The 17910-nt window shown below is 39.9% G+C and overlaps 2 protein-coding genes across 2 annotated transcripts; one reads left to right on the top strand and one right to left on the bottom strand.

The window, feature by feature from the left end:
* The first annotated feature begins 50 nt into the window (after window positions 1–50).
* On the top strand, window positions 51–1629 carry ngrn (neugrin, neurite outgrowth associated). The gene is made up of 3 exons (XM_055049450.1): window positions 51–475; window positions 567–677; window positions 904–1629. Exons 1-3 carry the CDS (start codon window positions 243–245, stop codon window positions 1472–1474), a joined length of 915 nt encoding a protein of 304 aa, XP_054905425.1. The 5' UTR covers window positions 51–242; the 3' UTR covers window positions 1475–1629.
* Window positions 1630–3054: 1425 nt separating this feature from the next.
* sort1b (sortilin 1b) lies at window positions 3055–17647 on the bottom strand. The gene is made up of 20 exons (XM_055049431.1): window positions 17009–17647; window positions 14979–15038; window positions 14758–14831; window positions 14568–14670; window positions 14291–14452; window positions 13087–13160; window positions 12307–12356; window positions 11881–12008; window positions 11263–11407; window positions 10674–10829; window positions 9881–9987; window positions 9650–9752; window positions 9393–9561; window positions 8970–9160; window positions 8698–8887; window positions 7826–7942; window positions 7107–7215; window positions 6898–7010; window positions 6658–6787; window positions 3055–5266 (listed from the first exon to the last, which is right to left on the bottom strand). The coding sequence occupies exons 1-20, from the start codon at window positions 17279–17281 to the stop codon at window positions 5252–5254; spliced, it is 2469 nt and encodes an 822-aa protein (XP_054905406.1). The 5' UTR covers window positions 17282–17647; the 3' UTR covers window positions 3055–5251.
* Between the last annotated feature and the right edge of the window lie 263 nt (window positions 17648–17910).

The following is a 17910-nucleotide window of genomic DNA, read 5'->3' as shown; positions in this document are numbered from 1 at the left end:
AGCCTTGCATTAGTTCGTAGCACTGAGCTGTGTTTGCGGAAGTAGTCGCACTCTGAAGAGCGCATGTGAAGTCAGACGGAGGCGTTGAGCTTCAGTCAAGTCTTGTGTTTATTCTAAGAGAAGATAAACGCACGCTTTGTATTAACGCAAACCATTCTTTGTTCATTCCGTCTTAGTTTTTGTCGACTGACAAAATCCTTTTGTTAGTATTGCACTCTAATGAAGCCCGACCGGCTGTGAGCATGGCCCGACCTCTTCAGGTCTGCCGCCTCCTCTTTAAGTTTTCTGCTCCCTCTTTGGCTTCCCCCGTTTATTTAGACGCCGTCAGATTCTCCAGCAGAGACAGCAGCATCAAAGTCTGGGTGGGACAGAACCATGTGAGCGGAGACAGAACCGGACCAAAAACGTCCAGATTCAGCGATGACGTAGAGCCTGAGCTGGAGGGGCTGGAGGATAAGCTCCAGGCTGTGCTGGAGTGAGAACCATCAGGCATTATTACAAGTACAAAACGTATTCCGAGTGCAAACTTGATCATTGTAAGCAGCTTATGTCGTGTTTCTTTTCAGCAAGGAGAAAAAGAGACAGCGGTCAGTGAAGTTTGATAAGATAAGAAGGAAAATGGCTCCACCAGGAGCCCCCGAGAGGAAACTAACGTGGGACGCTATTGAGCAAATAAGGTGATTGTCTCTTTTTTTCCAGTGTGGTGTGTGCTTCTCTTTCTTTTCACCAAAAACCTAAAAATAAAAGCAAAATTGCGGTGAATTTTTACCATTAGGCCAAACCTGTGTATGGTGAGTGTTGATTCCACTCCTATACAAAGAGTAATACTGGTTTTGTGGCTCTAAATAACTTTAGTTTCACAATTGTTCCCACTATATGACACTTTTCACACACTTATTTCAGATATTTGAAGCAAGAGGAGCCAGAGGAGTGGACGATCGAGCGCCTCGCTGAGGGCTTCTCTGTCCCCCAAGATGTCATCCTGAGGGTCCTGAAGAGCAAGTTCACTCCCTCTCCCAACAGAAAAGTCAAACAGGATGCTAAACTTATGGTTAGACTCGGCCAGCAGGCATTACCTTCTCATAGCAGGAGGCAGGAGAACAAACTGATGCTTCCTGAAAGTCAAACACCAGCCACACTCGTACCTCGACAGACAAAAGGTGCTCTGATTTCTGAGACTGCTCCGGCTCAGGTGCTTCAATGTAAAGGTTCAGCATCTCTTGTTCCTGTTCAGCCAGCACAGCTACCAGCTGGGACTTACAAAGAGGCTGGAGTGAAGGGGTCAACAGTGGACGGGGATGGTTTTAGTACAAAGGAGACAGAAGAGGATGAGGAGTGGGAGGAGAGCTGGGATGGGGAGGTTCTGACAGAGGAGGACCTTGAGGAGATTCTGGACATGGATAAACCCGCACCTGTGGTGCAGGTGGGGAACGATTTTTTTGATGCAGAGGGAAACTTTTTGTATAGAACCTGAGGACAGAATGAGTTGTAATGCTGAATGAAGATGATGTGTACACTGAAATTAATGTAATAAATAATTTTCTTAGAAGTGATCGAAATCCATGGAATTAGAATTTAATATTGAAGCCATTTGTTAGCTTTTTTAAAAATACACATTTTTTTCCCATGTGTCGTATTGCAGTGTTAATACTTTTCACATTACACCCACACATTTTATTACAATTTCATAAAACTGATTTTCTCAGTAACACCTAAATGAATGGAGAGTAAATTAGTTATGCTTTTTAAAAATTATATTCAGCTCTCAGCAAATACATAAAAGCTTGCAAAAGAATATTTTTGACATATGAGAACATGTTAAGCCATTCAGCCTGAGGGAAAACAGGCTGTTATGTCTACAAAAACTTCTGAATCTTCCTTCTCCCTAGATTTAAATAATTCTCATATTCAAAGAAGGAAAATGACTCCACCACGAGCGCCCGACTCCACCACGAGCGCCCGGAGGTCCTGGTGGAGTCATTCAGTGGTATAATTTGCATAGATATACTCTTAAATAATAGATGCTTGCTGAAGGTGTAGATTTAACTTCCTGTCCAGTAACACCAGATGACAGTGTTTTGCTCCAAAACTATCAAATGTCATTCTTAAATTTCCCCACTCAAATTATGTTTTAGCTTTATTTGAACTGAGGTCAAATAAAGCTGAAAACAAACTTAATACACAGAGTTTGCAGATGTTCAAAGTCAGGATCAGAGATTGAATATATTTGAGCATTTCCAGTGTTACATGTCTCAACCTCATTAGGGTTTAAAAGACATTATTCAGACACTCATTCTGAGTTTCTAGTATTAGGCTACACAAATAACATAATTTATTGCAGGAAGAAGTCATAGCAGCAACTTCAGTCTGAGGCAGTATAACCACATCCTGCAGCTGTTGTGTTAAATTAGGCTACCTGCAGAAATCTCCAGTTGCTAAAGTGCATCTTGATTTCTGCATGCTTGCTGAAAGCAATCAGTGGTGTCAGTTTATTTTGGAGTATCAGAATAAAGGGTGAGTATAAATGTATGCCATACTTCAGATTTCAAATTCTACTTTTTCTGTCTTAACATACTTTTCATTGTGAACGATCAAATAAAATCCCAAGAAGTTACAGTGAAAGTTGTGATTGTAATGTCAAATGCAGATTTAGTTTTAACATACAGGCTATTTGTCAAGGTGTAAAAAAAGGGTTTCAATGTCATACCGCAACCAAAAATACACCTACTGCTTAAACCAGACACAATGCATTGACTAGTAGCTGACTTCTGTGTGCATTTCTTCTCTATAAGGTTTTTAAATGAGCATAATGTAATTATGCCTTGCTGAAATGTGCTATACAAATAAAATTTGATTGATTGATTATGGAGGCTATTACGTCAACTGTTGACAGTGATACAAAACAAAACTAAAGAACTTAAAGTGCATTTAAGACCTCAGAAATGTATAATTTCTGTTTTACAACATTTAATTCCAATAAACAAGATTTTGAACCATTAATAAACTTTTTATTTTTTAAGTTGATGGTATTCGCATGAAATAAGTAAACACAAAAAGAGGAACATGACTTTATTGCCAAACCCAAAGAAAATAGTCTCCAATATACAGAAAAGAGAAACAGCAGTTACAAATGTTCGAACTTGAATATTTACACAACCAATCACAAAGACTCTTTTAAAATCGATACATCAGTTCGAAAAAGCAAGGAAAACGTGTTTTCTTCAACACAATGCAATAAAGCTTAATTAAATAGCTCTCATTTTCCAGTGTAATGCAGCTACATAGTAACCTTTTTCTCTTTTGTACTTAATTCCTTGTCAAACTGTCTCAGCCAGAACCAATTTTAATATCAGCCTCCAAAAATAGTTTTTGCTTAAAAACCATTTAGATTTAAGTATCATTCGCATTTTTACATGCAGTTTAGCACTAACCTGTATAAAATCGATATTTACTGCACCAGGAGTCTTCATCGGGGTAATATGTGCAGCTTAGGGTTGTCACCGACATTAACTGTTAAAACTAATGAGATGGTGGACGCCGGCCACACGTCAGATTATCACACCAGGCACTTGTTTAACCACATCCAATTTACTGCACTCCACACCAGCTGGTTATAAATAATAAACCTATAAAGTATTTAAAACAAGACTGTGCGAAAATGTTTTTAAAGACAAATCAGAGACGTGGCTGACATGGTTACAGATAAGACAGTGTAAAGGACACAATCAGAAACAAACTAACATTTGTATTGCAGTTCATCCAACCCCTACCAGGCTACAGCAGTGATTATGTTTCACAACATTTACACAATTAATTACCTTCTTTGCATTGCTGTTATGTTTTCATCACCAATTTTTTTTTATGCATTTGGTTTTCTAGTTAATGCAAAAGATATGTCACATATTTTTAGAAGTTAGTATAAAAACTGCTCAGATTATTACAAACAGGTATATAGGATTACAGTGATCTCTACTGTTAGGTGTCGTTTAGGAATAATGGTCGGCAAATGCCGAACATACAAGGGGGCTTTTGTGCTTTCAGTAGTTAGAACTGCAGTCTGAGCTTTAACAAGACAACAACTCTAACAGATGTTTTGTCATGCATGGACAATGTTTTAAATATACAAAATCTTCACAGGTTATTGCTATCAAACCTCATAGAGATGCCTTATTATGAGAGATGCACCGATCAATCAGCAAGAGGCCGAAATCGGGCCGATGCTCTGATTGGTTATTGGTAAAGCAAATACTGAAAAATATGATTTCCTATTTTCCGTTAAATGCATCAAATCTAAGAATTCCCATTATTTACAGCCAATGAATATGAAAGCATTGAAAGTAATGTCTTTACTAAAAATGAGACAGGAAAATATGCTTAAATATAGATAATATTTCTTTATTTTTGGTTGAATTCAAGATTTCCACTTCTTGAATAAACCACAGTAAAACTACTAACTTATGTGACGTAGTCAAACTGGGGAAAAAAAAATCTCAACATTGGAAAATAGGAATCAGTATTGGCCGGTGAAACTAATCGGTGCATCTCTTCTTACTACTTCACCGCAATGCAAATATCTCTATACTTGTACTCCAAGAACAGAGAAATGTGGAAGATTCCACCAATGGGCAAAATTTCTACAAACATGGAAACAATTTGGTAAAATACTTTGATAAAAGAGGGATTAAGACTCAACTCATCTGTGAAGATTAATATTAGCTAGAGGCCAGTTGTGGCACTTTAAGCAATCTCCAAATTGATATCTGATTGACACCGTTAAAGGAAAACATATATATGTACAAGTGTGTGATGAAAACAAAAGATAAATCTTCAAAAGTGAAAAATAAAGACAGATTTCCAGGAGCACTTTCAGGAAACGGAAGAGGCAGGACCCGTAAAACAGAGGATACTTTTCAACTCACATTTCCTTAATTCCTAGTGCGCTAGTCAATTTTTCTCAGCAGCTCAGCTGTTTCTTCATTTAGTGAAATAAATAACTGAAAGTTTAAAACTTACTCAGTACAACCGACACCTTAAACACGACTTCCTTCATGGTTCTCCCCTACTGCGGCATTAGCTCTCAGGAAGCCTTCATACATTCATTTGACTTAGCCAATGGCAGCAGAGTCTCTGTCGCTGAGGCTGAAGTTTACATCAGAGGGTGAAAGGAAGAAGTAGCTGGACGGGAGAGTGACAGGAACAGCGGCTGGCTGCGGTACAACCTGTTGCTCGCTTGGTTAAGAGGTGACGCCTGCTATTCAAGCAGATCCTGCACAAACACAAGACAGCATAGCACTGAAGCCAGAACCAACTCTGCGTGTACATAAGACACTGTACACAAAAACACACCCAACTCTGTTTCACAAGTGACATACATATGTCTAATCTCCAAGATCCCTTCACGGTGTGAAGATAACTAGTTTCTGTGTCGCCTTTTTAATGGTTGGTGTCATATTGCGGAGCTTCAGTGTCGAGTCTGGGTGAGGTAATGTCCGCTTCGGGTTACTACACGTTTACTTATAAATTAACCTGAGCCAAGTCTTACCTCTGCTCAGAACGAAGCTGGCCAAAACAATCAGGAGCTCCAGAAACGCTGGAACACTGACCTCAGTGTTCCAGCCACACAAATACAACTCGGGGATCATTAAAAGTTTAAGCATTTGCATAGAAATAGAGCAATTTTCAAGCCAGTAGTTGCACTAAAACAAGCAATGATCTGATTTTGAACAATTGTATTCTATAATTTCACTTTAAAAATAAAAAAAACTTTACAATTTTTCAATTCTTTAATTAACATAATGCCATGTGATAGTGGGTTAGTAAAAAGAGTTTTACTCATTGTGTAATTGCAAATATATCGAATCCTCAATGCTGATTGGTAGTTATAGTAAAGAGGCGTCAAAAGCCTTAAAATTCTTATTCTTAAATTCTTAAATTTCATGCACAGATCTGATGTTCATACCTCTGATAGATTTATAAATCTAACTAAAAACGAAAGGAATAGAGTAAAATGACTCGGTTCCAAACTTAATTATTGGCATCAAACCTGTGAAACCTGAATTGCTGACCAGTTTTTTTAATGTTTCCACAGGTGTGTTGATTTAGCTTTAGTGATAAGCTCCCAGGCTTTCCAGGTTGGAAGGCCTTCTTGTCATCACCCTACAAATTCCTCCACTTGGAGAAGCAGACACTTCAATGCTTTGTAACAGCATTTTAAAAGTTACTCTGCTTTTTACTATTAACGAGAAATATTAGAACTGGAGATATTTGTTCAAGTTTTTAAAAACCAGTGACAATACAAGACTCCATTTTGTATTAGATGCATTTGGAACAAATACACAAGGCTTTTGCAAAAGTCCAGTGATATTGCCAACAGTTCAGGAAGTGATGCACTATAAAAATTACACATAGTTCAAATTAAAAATGCAATCCTTTTCCACATATTTGTCACCTGCAAAACGGCGATGCGAAAAGGATGCACTTCTCTGCTTATTTGTAATAAGCAGAGAAGTGCTCTTTAATCTACTTTATTGCTCAGTATTTATAATTCAGTTCAGAAAGAAACCAGCTGGCATTTAGTGTAGACAACCTGAAGACTGTGTGCAGTGTGACATTTTATGCTATGTTAAAGAGAAATAGTTTTTTCCCCCCCCGACGTACCTCATCAGAGTCATCGTGAAACTCTATTTTGCCGTTGGGGGTGTGGTTGGTGTCCAGCGGCTCATCTATCCCATCTGCAGTGTTGTCCTCAACGTGTTGCTGCAGCACAGAGTACCTGTGCACCAAAAACCTGCAGAACACATTTAAAAGATTGTCAAGAAACCAAAAACCATTTAAAAGGTTAGGATATATTGCATTAGGCAGGTGATTTATAGGGTAAATGAGCTGGTAAACACCAACCTGCCGCCGCAGACGTACTTCCTGACAAAGACCACTCCTGCTGCCACGCTCAGCAGCATGACGACGACGACTGCTAAAACTATGGCCACAGACTTGGAGGAGTGACTGTCTGTCTGCAGAAAACACAAATGGACAGAAATGTGGGAAATGCAAACACAAAACCAGACCACAGTTAAATGATTGTGGTTCTTTTTCACAAAGGCGCCAACCTGAAGCTCTGGAGATAGAAGATCACTGACACATCTCTTACTGAGGTCAATCTCTTTACGCTGAGGCATCTGACCTCCTTCACATTTATCTCCAGGGATTTTCCTGTACCTGAGGACCAAAACACAGATTATTTTAGAGTTGTCCAGCATGAAAGTGTCTCATAGGTCTTCAGTGATTTGCGCATAAGAAAAGAACAACTAATCTTTTTAACTGACTTCTAAAAACAATAAGAGAAAAAAATGTAAATCCTTAGTACATATGTCCTAATTATTTGTTGTTCCTTGCAAATACAAAGTGTAATAATAATTGTTAAGCTATATAGCAATTAGAAATGTAATCGTATGTCAGTAAAACTCACCAAATGTTTAGTTTTGAGCAATATTGACGCTTACAACAAGCTTAACTTCTTTCTGCATTGCAATTAGTTCCTCATTCTCACTTGAGACTTCAGGCACTGACACAAAACACAAACTTCCCCCTTGTATCCAGTATGGCTTCAGCTAAATCAACAATGCAACACCTACAACTCCACCAATACTCCGGTCAACAAATTTTCCAGAAACCAACAAAGATCACTCACTTAGAAACCAGCTAAATCAAGTTCTGGCACATTAATGACAAAAGTACAGAGCTAACACATGTGGTGCTAATACATCACTTGGGAAGTGAAGCTTAGCCATGTAATTAAACTTGAATTTGACAGAATCAGAAACCTTACCCTTTGGTCTGCAGTTGCTCCTCTTTGCCATGCAGGCAGAACTCCAACACTTTGCCCTGCAGGTCTGGCTGCTCCACACACTCAGAGCTGTTCTCCTTACGCGAGTATCCAAAGTCACTGCAAGGAGTCACACAATACTAGGATCAATACTCTCTTAGCAATAAGGTTTTCATATCCTTTAATTATTTTCCATATAACAGCTTTGTGGAGAACAAAAATACTCCTGGTTTTCTTTTTTGTTTGAATAAAAAATATCAGAAATGTGTGACAATAATTCATATTCTGCTAAAAACAGAATCTCTGGCCTTTCCGCTTTACTAAGGAAAGGTTTTCCCAAAATCAGTTGACACTGTGTGTCAATGCAGGGACGACGCCTTCAGGATGATGCAGTGGTAGTTTTCAGACACACACGGTGCTCGGATTGAAAACAGGATTTGGTGCTAGTTCAACAATTTTCCTTGTCACTCCTCCTTAAATTACCAGCGTGCATAACTCATAGTTATCCCATCAACAGATTCTCCCTCCTGAGCTGTGGTTCTCTTGAAATCCTTTTTCGGATTAATGCACTTCTTCCCTGGTCTCCAGGTTAGGTGGACAATCACTGTTAAGGTGGATTTCATTCAGGGGATCATGTTACAGACTGAATGACAATGCATGACAGCCTTTCAGGTTTTATTTGTAAGTAATTTTGAAAACCATGCATAGAGTTCTTCTACTTCACATGTTAGAAACTATTTTTTTGTCTCTTGCATAAAAATCTCATTAGAATACATTAGCTGCTGTAAGGTGGCATAGCTTGAGAGCCGTGAATATTTGCAAAACCGGTTTTCAGGTTTGAACAAGAAAAAAAAAACACCTTCACTGTATCTTACCACAAGAAGTCGTCCAGGGTGCATGCACATGGAGTTGGCTGTGTGTTCACAGTGTAATCACGTCCATTCCAGCAAACGGAGTCCTTTCTGAGCCGCAAGAACGTCTCTTTGAAACCCAGCATGCAGCCGTCTGTCGGGTCACTGATGTCATCAGAGTGGGCCAACCACTGCACATAGTCGTCGTCGTTGCCTACAAAATCATAATTAAGTTTAAAAACCTTGAAAACATGCAGTGAGGAATTAGGAGTAATCTCTCTTATGGGATGACTTGCAGTCTCTGGTGAGGAGTTCCCTGAAGTCGATGGTGAAGGAGACCCAGTTCTGGGTGATGAGGGAATCTTTGTAGCCCCAGATGCTGACATTCATGGAGCGAGCTCCCGGCTCTGAAGCCAGCCCCGTGAACGAGATGGGCTCTTTGGTGAATTCATAAATACTCCAGCACTGTCCTTCATCAGTGGAAAATCTGTCAGGAAGGTTAAAGAGTGCTAAAAATTTAGAATAAAAGTAAGAAAGTCGAAGAAAGGAGAGGGTGGAGCTCGCTTGCACAAAGCATTCATCTGAATTAGTAGCAAATCTTGTAATTACAGTCTTAAAACCTACAAAGAGGGATTCGTTGGTGTTAAATGAGAGGCAAAATATTTTATCTATCCAATCACAAAAGCAAGCTTTACATTCATTCTAACTAAACAACTCACTTGATTTTGTTGATAGGTTTGCCATTGTCCTCCACAGCCACCAGCAGCCCTCCTGAGTCCAGCATGGCGTAATGATGGGGTCCATTAAGAGCCTTCATCCAGGTGTAGCCTCCATCATCGGACACATAAACATCCGACTTCATCACCGAGATGGCGTCCCCGACGCTGCCTGAAGAAACGCGTTAATAATGCTCAGAGCGCCAAAAGCAATCGGGTTTGTTTCAAAAATTTCTGTCCTGCAGGGTCAAGATGATTACCATGAGCTATGATTAGACCCACAGCGTTTGGCTCCGTCAGGGGCAGCATGGGGACGTCCAGCTTCATAGCAATGCTGTAAGCCGCATGGATGTGGAGACTGCACTGTAGATTCAAGAGAAACACAATCCAAAGTGATATGCGGTTGCTGCGAAGGTTAGAATCACACCTGAGCCTGTGGATGTGCAAAAAACATTGAGAACAAAAAATGGTAATGCTTCGTCTAATTTTACCTTGTCTGGATCCTTGGCTGTGGCGTCACACTTGGTGTTGGCAGGTTTCCGCAGGGGAAGCCACTCTCCTCCCTGATCAAAAGACACCACAGACTGCACAGAGGTATCTGGAAGTAAAAAAATAAATAAATAAATAAAAAATACGCATTTACAGGTAGCCGAGGGTGAAAGTCAGAAATAATGTTGGCAAAAAAAAATCTTGATTCAATAAATTTAACACATAAACAGGCAAATCAATACAATGCGAAAGCAGGGATGAGAAATGGGTTCAACAGTGAGTGTCTAATTAAATATGTACTTCACACACTTCTGAGGGTGTGTAGTGGAGGAGCAATATGTGTGAATCTGTTTCTAAAAAGAATAGAAAGGCTGCTACAGTCTTGCTAAAGTATTCACATCCCTTCCTTAAACCACATTTTGTGATATTATAGCTACAAACTTGAGTGGCAATTTATGTGACAGACCAAAACTAAAAGCTACAAGTATGCAGGACTGCATGGGTTCCGAGAGTTGATAGGAGGATTAGGTTGAGTTAAAACAATCCAATATGAACCATTTTGCAAGAAAGGATGTGGAATATTTCTACCTCTGAATTTGCAAATGTGGTCGAGACATAACCTAAAAGGCTTGCAGTTCCGTCTACACCGAACGGTGCTTCCACAAAGTATTTGTTCACATTTTTGTTCTTCCACTTCGCAGTTATACTCCGAAATTTGTTTTGTGAGAAAATGTGAAAACTCGCAAGACGGGTGCGAGTTATTCCAGCAGCTGCGTACTTAGAAACACAAGGTACCTTCTGCCAACACACTGGTGATGAAGACTCCTCTGAGGGAAGTGACGTTGGTGAAGTCGGTGTCGCCTCCCGTTGTCGTATAAAGATGACGTTCCAGTGACTTGGAGTAGACTGTGCCTCGATCGTCCGAAACATAAATTGTACCAAAACCAGTATCTGTAAAAGAAGATCACACAAGTACACACCATAGGGCAGTGTTACAACTGGAGTATGTAGGCACCAAAAACAGATAAGCAGGAAAATCTAGATGGCATCAACCCAAAGGGTAGTAGAGGGATCGGATGAAAACGTAGTTTGTTAAAGTCCTCAAAGTGTCAAAAATGACAACAAACGGCTACATGGTCTGCTGGTGCAAGATAAAACTGATATGAGCATGCTATCAAATTTGACAATACCACAGGCAAAGCTTTGCATGTGCAAAACCAGATAAACAAGGTAACTAATTTGAATGCTGCTTTTTTGTTTTGTTTACTTATGATGTAAACATCTTTAAAAAGTAATTCCCTTGCGCCGTCAAACATACCCATGTCTACAAGAGCCACATACCAATACTGTTTTATCAAACATCTGAGTTACTGCTTGCTCTGACCTCCAGGCTCGTCAACATGCATGAAGACCATATCGTCATTTGCTGCCAGGATGGAGTAGAACTGCTCATGGCCAACCGGAGGGAGCTGAGCCATGTTCCAGCTGTCACCCTGATCCACAGACACGTGGATCATCCTCATGGTGCCCTGCATGGACAGAGAAGCAACAGGAGTTCAGGTCAGGAAAAAAATCTCATTTAAAGAGCATTATTTAAAATATAGGAACTCTAGTTTGGATCCCATAAACCCTGACCGTATCCATGTTGTTGTTTTGTTCAGAAAACTTAACTCCTTTTTTCTGAATGAAAACTTACTGACATTTTTTGCTGAAGAATGAAGACAAAAGGAAGAGTTGAGGGAATCAAAACTTTTTATAAAAGTTAAGTTCCACTGTTCTGATAAACATAAAATATAAAAGGTACTTGTAATGTTCATTTTTCTATCAGGTTTATGTGAGAAGTATGATACTTCCTCATGTACAATGTTGGTATTTTACATCAGTAACTTCTCTTTTCAAACTAGATGTGGAAATACCTTACCAACCTAAAGGCCTAAACAACTAAAGGTCTCCTCTGATGCTTTAATCACACAGCTTTAAATAAATTCTTTTTCAGACTGACCTTTCCTGTCATTATTGAAGCAAAGAGGAAGCGTCCACCCAGGCCAAAAGAGAAGATCTTGCTGGCAACAGTCTTGATGGTTTTGCCCAAGTCTGTGGTTCTCTTTAGCAGCAACATTCCCCTGTCACCTGAATCATGCAGGCAGGTCAATGAAATCATCATAAACATTGAAATGTGAAACAGTCAGAGCATGTAGCATTTTTGACCAACTCCTTGCCTCATCTTTTACCACTTCAACTTTTACCATCTTGATACATTTTGAATATTTCTGGATGTTATTATTGGAATAATTTATCCTGTCCTCTAGACACCCAAGATACTTTTAACTACACTTAGCTTAGCCACATCAAAGTATGAAAAACTGGAGGAGGAGTGAAATGCTGGAGCCCAGCATGTTTCAATTGTGCTTGGGGAGGAATCACTTACTGCAGGATCCATTTTGGCTGCTTGTGAAGAAGACGGTATTTTTTCTTCCCCTACATGGAAATAGAGACAAAAGAAGAGACGCTATGTGAGGAAAAATAAGTTACATACAGCTTTGTTTCCATTGTTACAAGTTAAAATGTCAGAGTGGGGGAAAAGTTACTTTGCTTCACTTATTTCTCTGCTGTTGTAAGTAAAACACACAGCTGAAAGCCTTAAGAGATTGAGTAATAATTATAAATAAGCAATTTTTGGACTGAGCAAAATGTCTACTCCCAGCTCAGACGTGTCATTTCTGATTAAGAAAGAAAAGCTTCTGCTTCAGAGAAACGGCTCCTGTGAACGCCATTTTCCCACACGTCAGGTGACTCATCGCAGCCTTAAAACTGAAACTACAAAAAGGTTGCAAAGCGATAAGCAAAAGGAAATGTGTTTGAAAACAACCCTGGTATCAAGAATGGCTTGGCACCAGCCGAGAAATCCGGTTTTACTGCATGTTTGGCGGCTGATGCAAACTATTTATTTCATTTCAGAATAGAGTTGAATCTGACTTAATGCACGAGAGTAACTTCAGCACATTCAGAATGTGTCAACCACATTTAGTCTATGGCTTGAAAATATTCATTTTATTCTAACCACAGCAGAGAGGATAGGAACTAAACTCTCTTCCTATACTGAAGCTTTATTACAGCCTAAAATGAAAGAACAGCACCACAGATTATAAAAGCTTCTGCACATAAAACTAAAGTGGATATTAAATGAGTTCAGCATCAGCCGTCTCACCATTTAAAAAGGCACACCATGTCGGGGATTTTCTTCCAGTTGCTTCCAAAATCTTCCGAAAGCCAAAGTTCATTCTGAAAAAGGACATAATTATTAACTCAAGAATTCATACAAAATAAAAAATAAACTTTTGTGAGGTTCAAGCAAAAGCTGAAAGACCAGCTCATAAACCCCACAGCGTGTTAATAAATAAACACCACTTTGTTTGCTTGGTGTTTAAGACTCATAAATTAATTGGGTCATTCTATGTTGAGTCACTCCCTTCTTCAACATATTCTCAAATGTATTTCAGACTTACCTTTTTCTCTAGATGAAAGTATAAAATTACAAAATAATCATGAATAATATAACTGACCATTTAGACATGCCCAGTTTAGACATGGGCAAGTTAGAAAGTAACTAATTACAAACTACAGGCGTCCCGAAACTTTTTCGGAATAAGAGTTAAAAACTAAAGTTTCCTTTAAAAAATAAATAAAAATGTCTTTTAAGTGTGTTTTTATTTGTAAAATACTTTTTAAAGTCATACTTGGATTCAAATCTATATAAATATATTTCAAGACTATAAGTTTGGAGAAACAGAAGGCAGTTCACACCAGAGGGTCAAGCTAACAGGAAGTGAAAAAAGGAACAAGTTTTAAAAACAGATTTCCTAAAAATTCGAAAACATTCAGTTTTTTGCTATTTTCTGAACTTTTGAACCATCATCACTTCTGCATTAGAAGGACATTAAGGAGAAGTTTGAGATCAGACTTCTGATCGCAAATAGGTTGTTTTGCCGGTTAGAAAAAAAACAACTTTTTAAAAAACATATTCAAGAAATGTTGAGAAAAATCATTGAAAAAATATCAAACTAATAACAATGAGCACAAATGATATTTAGTTTATTTAGCACTGCTATGAAACATTTAGGTTTTGAGCTTGTGCTAGAAGCCCATCAGCCTCTCTGCTAAAGCTAACTAGTCATTAGCTAATCATCTAACAAGAACCTAAATTATTTTACTCTTAAAGAAAATTTGGACAGTTGGAACAACAGTGCTTTTTGTTTCCATTTGGGATTAATAGAAGATTTTTTTTTAACTGAATTTTATTCAAGTCCCTTTTTGTTGCATCATAATTGCACCAACAAATTGGGCTTTCAGCATCATTACTGTCCAACCAACTTTGTCTCTTTCCTTAAAAGTCTTTTGCATGCACTTCTTACCCTCATGCTGAGGACTGCCAGCACATTGGAGTTCTCAGGGTTGTATGAGATCTGCATCATGGGATTGAAAGGCAAGTTCAGGTGCGCAAAAGTCCTCCCAAAGTCACTGGAGACAAAAATCCGATACCCATCTCCTCCAGAGATCTCAGCTGTCAGGATCACCTAAAAGCCAGAGTTCAGATGTTGCCGGTCAGACATCATTGCAGTGGTTCCGTCTGCACAAGTCAAGTCAAAAACAACCAGACGAGATGGTGGCAAGGAAGAGGATGTGGCTTACTTTGCCTGAATTCTCAGGGCCGATTGCTATGCCAAACTCTGCTGAAATGAAGGTGTTGTTGATTAAGTTGGTCACATCCTGAAACGACTTCCCGTAGTCCTCACTGTCAGAGAAGAAGTTGCAACAACAATGAGATGTAATCTGACACGCAGTGGGCCAACTTCCTACCAGATGAGTTTACGGGACCTACCTACGGTAGAGTTTGGATTGGCCGAATCTTAACATGAAGAAAGGCACCTGAAATGTGGTCAAAGCCAGTATGACCTGCGAAGAACAACGGTTCAAGGAGACACACGTCATACAACTCTGACGTGACAAAATATACATTTACATATTTGCCTGAAGACTGGCTTACACGAAAAGAACCAAACATATTTGACTCAATCATGTCCTGATGCGTACAACACTCACCCCTGTGCCATCTCCAACCCAGGCCAGTGACACAGAGCCACTCAGGTCGTTCAGTGTATACTGGGGGGAAAAAAAGAACAGACAAGAGTAGCTCAAACATCCTTATCACATACAGAATCTGGCAAAAATGGGACTAAATGACAGTTACCAACACATACTGATACAATTGTGTGCATGCGAGTGCGATTAATGTGACCAAGTCACTTTCAGATCCAAGTTCAGACATCAGAGGTACATGAAACACAGCACCTTTAGCCACCTACACTTGTTCCTGGTTAGCTCTCAACTATAACACACTAAATGCGTTTTCATTGAACTAACAAACATTTATTATGAGTATAATTGATCACAGCCCAAGTACCACTGATTCTGCTTACAGCACACTTTGAGAACAATGGATGGATACTTACTGTAATTTTGATTTCATCGACTGACCACAATGAGGACAAGTTTCCAAGTAATGCTAATACCGTTTAGCTATTTTGTTCCTCATAAATTAACGTAAATGCAATGCCAGAGCTTTTCAAACAGCCATACTTAAAGGTAATGCATGGTAAATTTTAAGGGTCCTTTTTTCCACAGAATGTCTCTACATGTCTTTCACCAAGTGATATTTCCAAACAGCCATTTTTGTTTTTCTTGTTGGTGAGAAGGAAAGTGTGATAGCATTGTTTAACCCCACTGACTGGCTATGAACAGTGTAAACAGTACACTGATAACCAACCACTACTTTGAAACTGGTAACAACACGCTGATGCTTATTTCAAAAACACCTTGGGCTATTTTTTTTTCTTTTATTAACTTTTATAGGCGAGCAGCAGATAAAGTTTTCAGAAAGCAGACAGAATCCCCTTTATCAAGTATACTTTTGCATTCGCTGTCAAAAGCAGACCTGCTGCCTCTTCAAGATTCATTTCTTAAACAACAATTAGTGGGCCCATTACTCATCACACACTGAGCTGAGACCTGTTCATGCCGAAAGCAGGCCAGTGCCGGTGGGACCTGGATGGTAACCTCTGTGGAAAGACAAGGCTGAGCCTCGAGGAACTCTCCCGGCCTGAGATTACTGGAGCCAAGTATACAAAGTACACCATGCAAAGTTGATCACATGGCACCGGTGAGCCAGGCAAATAAGCAGCACAAGGTTCTTATTTAGTCTCCGGTTTTGTTTTTGAAGAGCAGATTTATGAGCTGGTCTTCCTGCTTAGTTTTTTTTTTTTGACAGAAAAACAACCTAACAGCACTGCTGCTACCTAACAACACTTCCTGCTTCTGAAGTGCTTCAACTATCCCAGTACAAGCACAGCTCTTAATTAAAAAAAATAACCAACATGTTGTCAGTCACAAGGATTACAACCGGTTTCAAATTTCCCTTCAGCGTTCAGGCAATTTGGCTTTCAGGGCAGAAGAGAAAACAAATGGATGCTGTGTGGTCTAGAAGGAAAACAAATGTGTGTCGCAGATACTAGTGCAACCTTCTGGGATGCATATACAGGCCTGACTGTTGTTTAACTTGATTTTATTACACTGTGTCAAACTCTTACGGGAAATACAACTGCACAGAGGCAATAAACAAGAGGATCTCTACTTACAGTCTGAAAAAAAAATTGAGCATGAGGAACTCAAAAGGTGCACTTCAGTTTTGATTTCCATTTACACTTTGACATCTCTTTGCCTGTAATTTTATTCTATTAAATAATAAAACATACGCAGGCCACTGCTGATGAACAAATACTAACTTTTGATCTCTATGTAGCAATTTGGGGGGGGAGTGGAGGTTTTCTCCTGATAGTTGAGAGGCCCTAATTCTCTTATGCTTCTTGCCTTCTCTTTCTCTATGGAAAAGAGTTATACCCGTGTGACATCTATCAATTACGAATATGAAATAAAAAAGCTCAATTTATCTACCAGGAACATCACATTGGGCTTATTCGTGCACCTAGTGAGCACCTGCGCACTGTCCTCCTTCCCTAGGCGCAGTTTTAATTGTCGGACTGCGACTTGAAACAGGACCTCTGGTGGTAACTTACACTGTGGGTGTTGTCTTTTAACTTGCTCTGGTACCCTTCGTGCTTCTTGCACGCCTCGCCCTGGTCGACGCTCCGTCGCCGTATCCTGTGGTGCTGCGATGCGCCCAGCCACGACGGCAGGGACCGCTTCGCGATTTGCGCGGCTCTCCTCTCCGCGGAGCGCCTCACGAACGCCGGCTGTCCGAGAGCTTTGGATCCCGGCTGGAAATCCAAGCCGCCGGCTGGGAGAGCGCAGACGGCGAGCAGCAGGAGACAATGCAGCAGGAGTCCCATCCTGCCAGCTGGCGAAAGCGGGCACAGGCGAAACGGCGACCCAAAAGAAAAGAAAAACACTAAATCCTTCTTTGTTGATCCTGGTCTCGCTGAAGAATTGAAGGTCGCTGCAGCTCCGCCGCGGATGACATCAACAAAACAGGAGCCGTCCTGACAGTGACTGCACCTGCTTTGAAAACAAAGAACGTCCTTGTTTCTCTGCAAAGGGAAAAAAAAACAATAACTAAAAAAAACCCAGAAAATTATCTGATTTTTTTGCGCATAATAAACCGGTCGGTGTGACACCAATTATTCGCGCTGCCGCTCCACAGCCAACAAGATACACTGTACAGTAAGACAAATTGGTCTGCATGTTCTAGTGCTGTGCTCGTTTGTGATTGGCTTGTTGCGCGGCGTGGCCAACCCCTCGGCTTTTCTGATTGGTCAGGTAATGGAAAAGGAGGTTGGACCGCACAATTAGCTGTCAAAAGACCGTCAAGGTAGGTTGAGCGATAGCTACTACTGTGCAGCTCTGTTTGGTAGCCTGAACTTTCTGTCTGAGCACAAAAAGAGCATTTGAGGAACAAAATGTTGAAAGAGACTTAGAGTCCTTTACTGACCACGCAGTTCATAACGACGGCAGCAAAACT

The sequence above is a fragment of the Poeciliopsis prolifica genome, unplaced genomic scaffold (assembly GCF_027474105.1).
Source record: "Poeciliopsis prolifica strain line A6 unplaced genomic scaffold, Auburn_PproV2 SCAFFOLD029, whole genome shotgun sequence".
NCBI lineage: Eukaryota > Metazoa > Chordata > Actinopteri > Cyprinodontiformes > Poeciliidae > Poeciliopsis > Poeciliopsis prolifica.
This window is presented reverse-complemented; position numbering and strand designations above follow the sequence as displayed.

Bases quoted from the DNA above. Each gene is read 5' to 3' on its own strand.
- ngrn (XM_055049450.1), top strand. From the start codon at position 243: ATGGCCCGACCTCTTCAGGTCTGCCGCCTCCTCTTTAAGTTTTCTGCT. The intron at 476-566 runs GTGAGAACCATC...GTTTCTTTTCAG, and splicing joins AAGCTCCAGGCTGTGCTGGA to CAAGGAGAAAAAGAGACAGC. The intron at 678-903 runs GTGATTGTCTCT...CACTTATTTCAG, and splicing joins GACGCTATTGAGCAAATAAG to ATATTTGAAGCAAGAGGAGC.
- sort1b (XM_055049431.1), bottom strand. From the start codon at position 17,281: ATGGGACTCCTGCTGCATTGTCTCCTGCTGCTCGCCGTCTGCGCTCTC. The intron at 13,161-14,290 runs GTAAGAAGTGCA...GTCCTTTTTCAG, and splicing joins TGGCAGTCCTCAGCATGAGG to AATGAACTTTGGCTTTCGGA. The intron at 7,011-7,106 runs GTTGGCGCCTTT...TGTTTTCTGCAG, and splicing joins TTCTATCTCCAGAGCTTCAG to ACAGACAGTCACTCCTCCAA.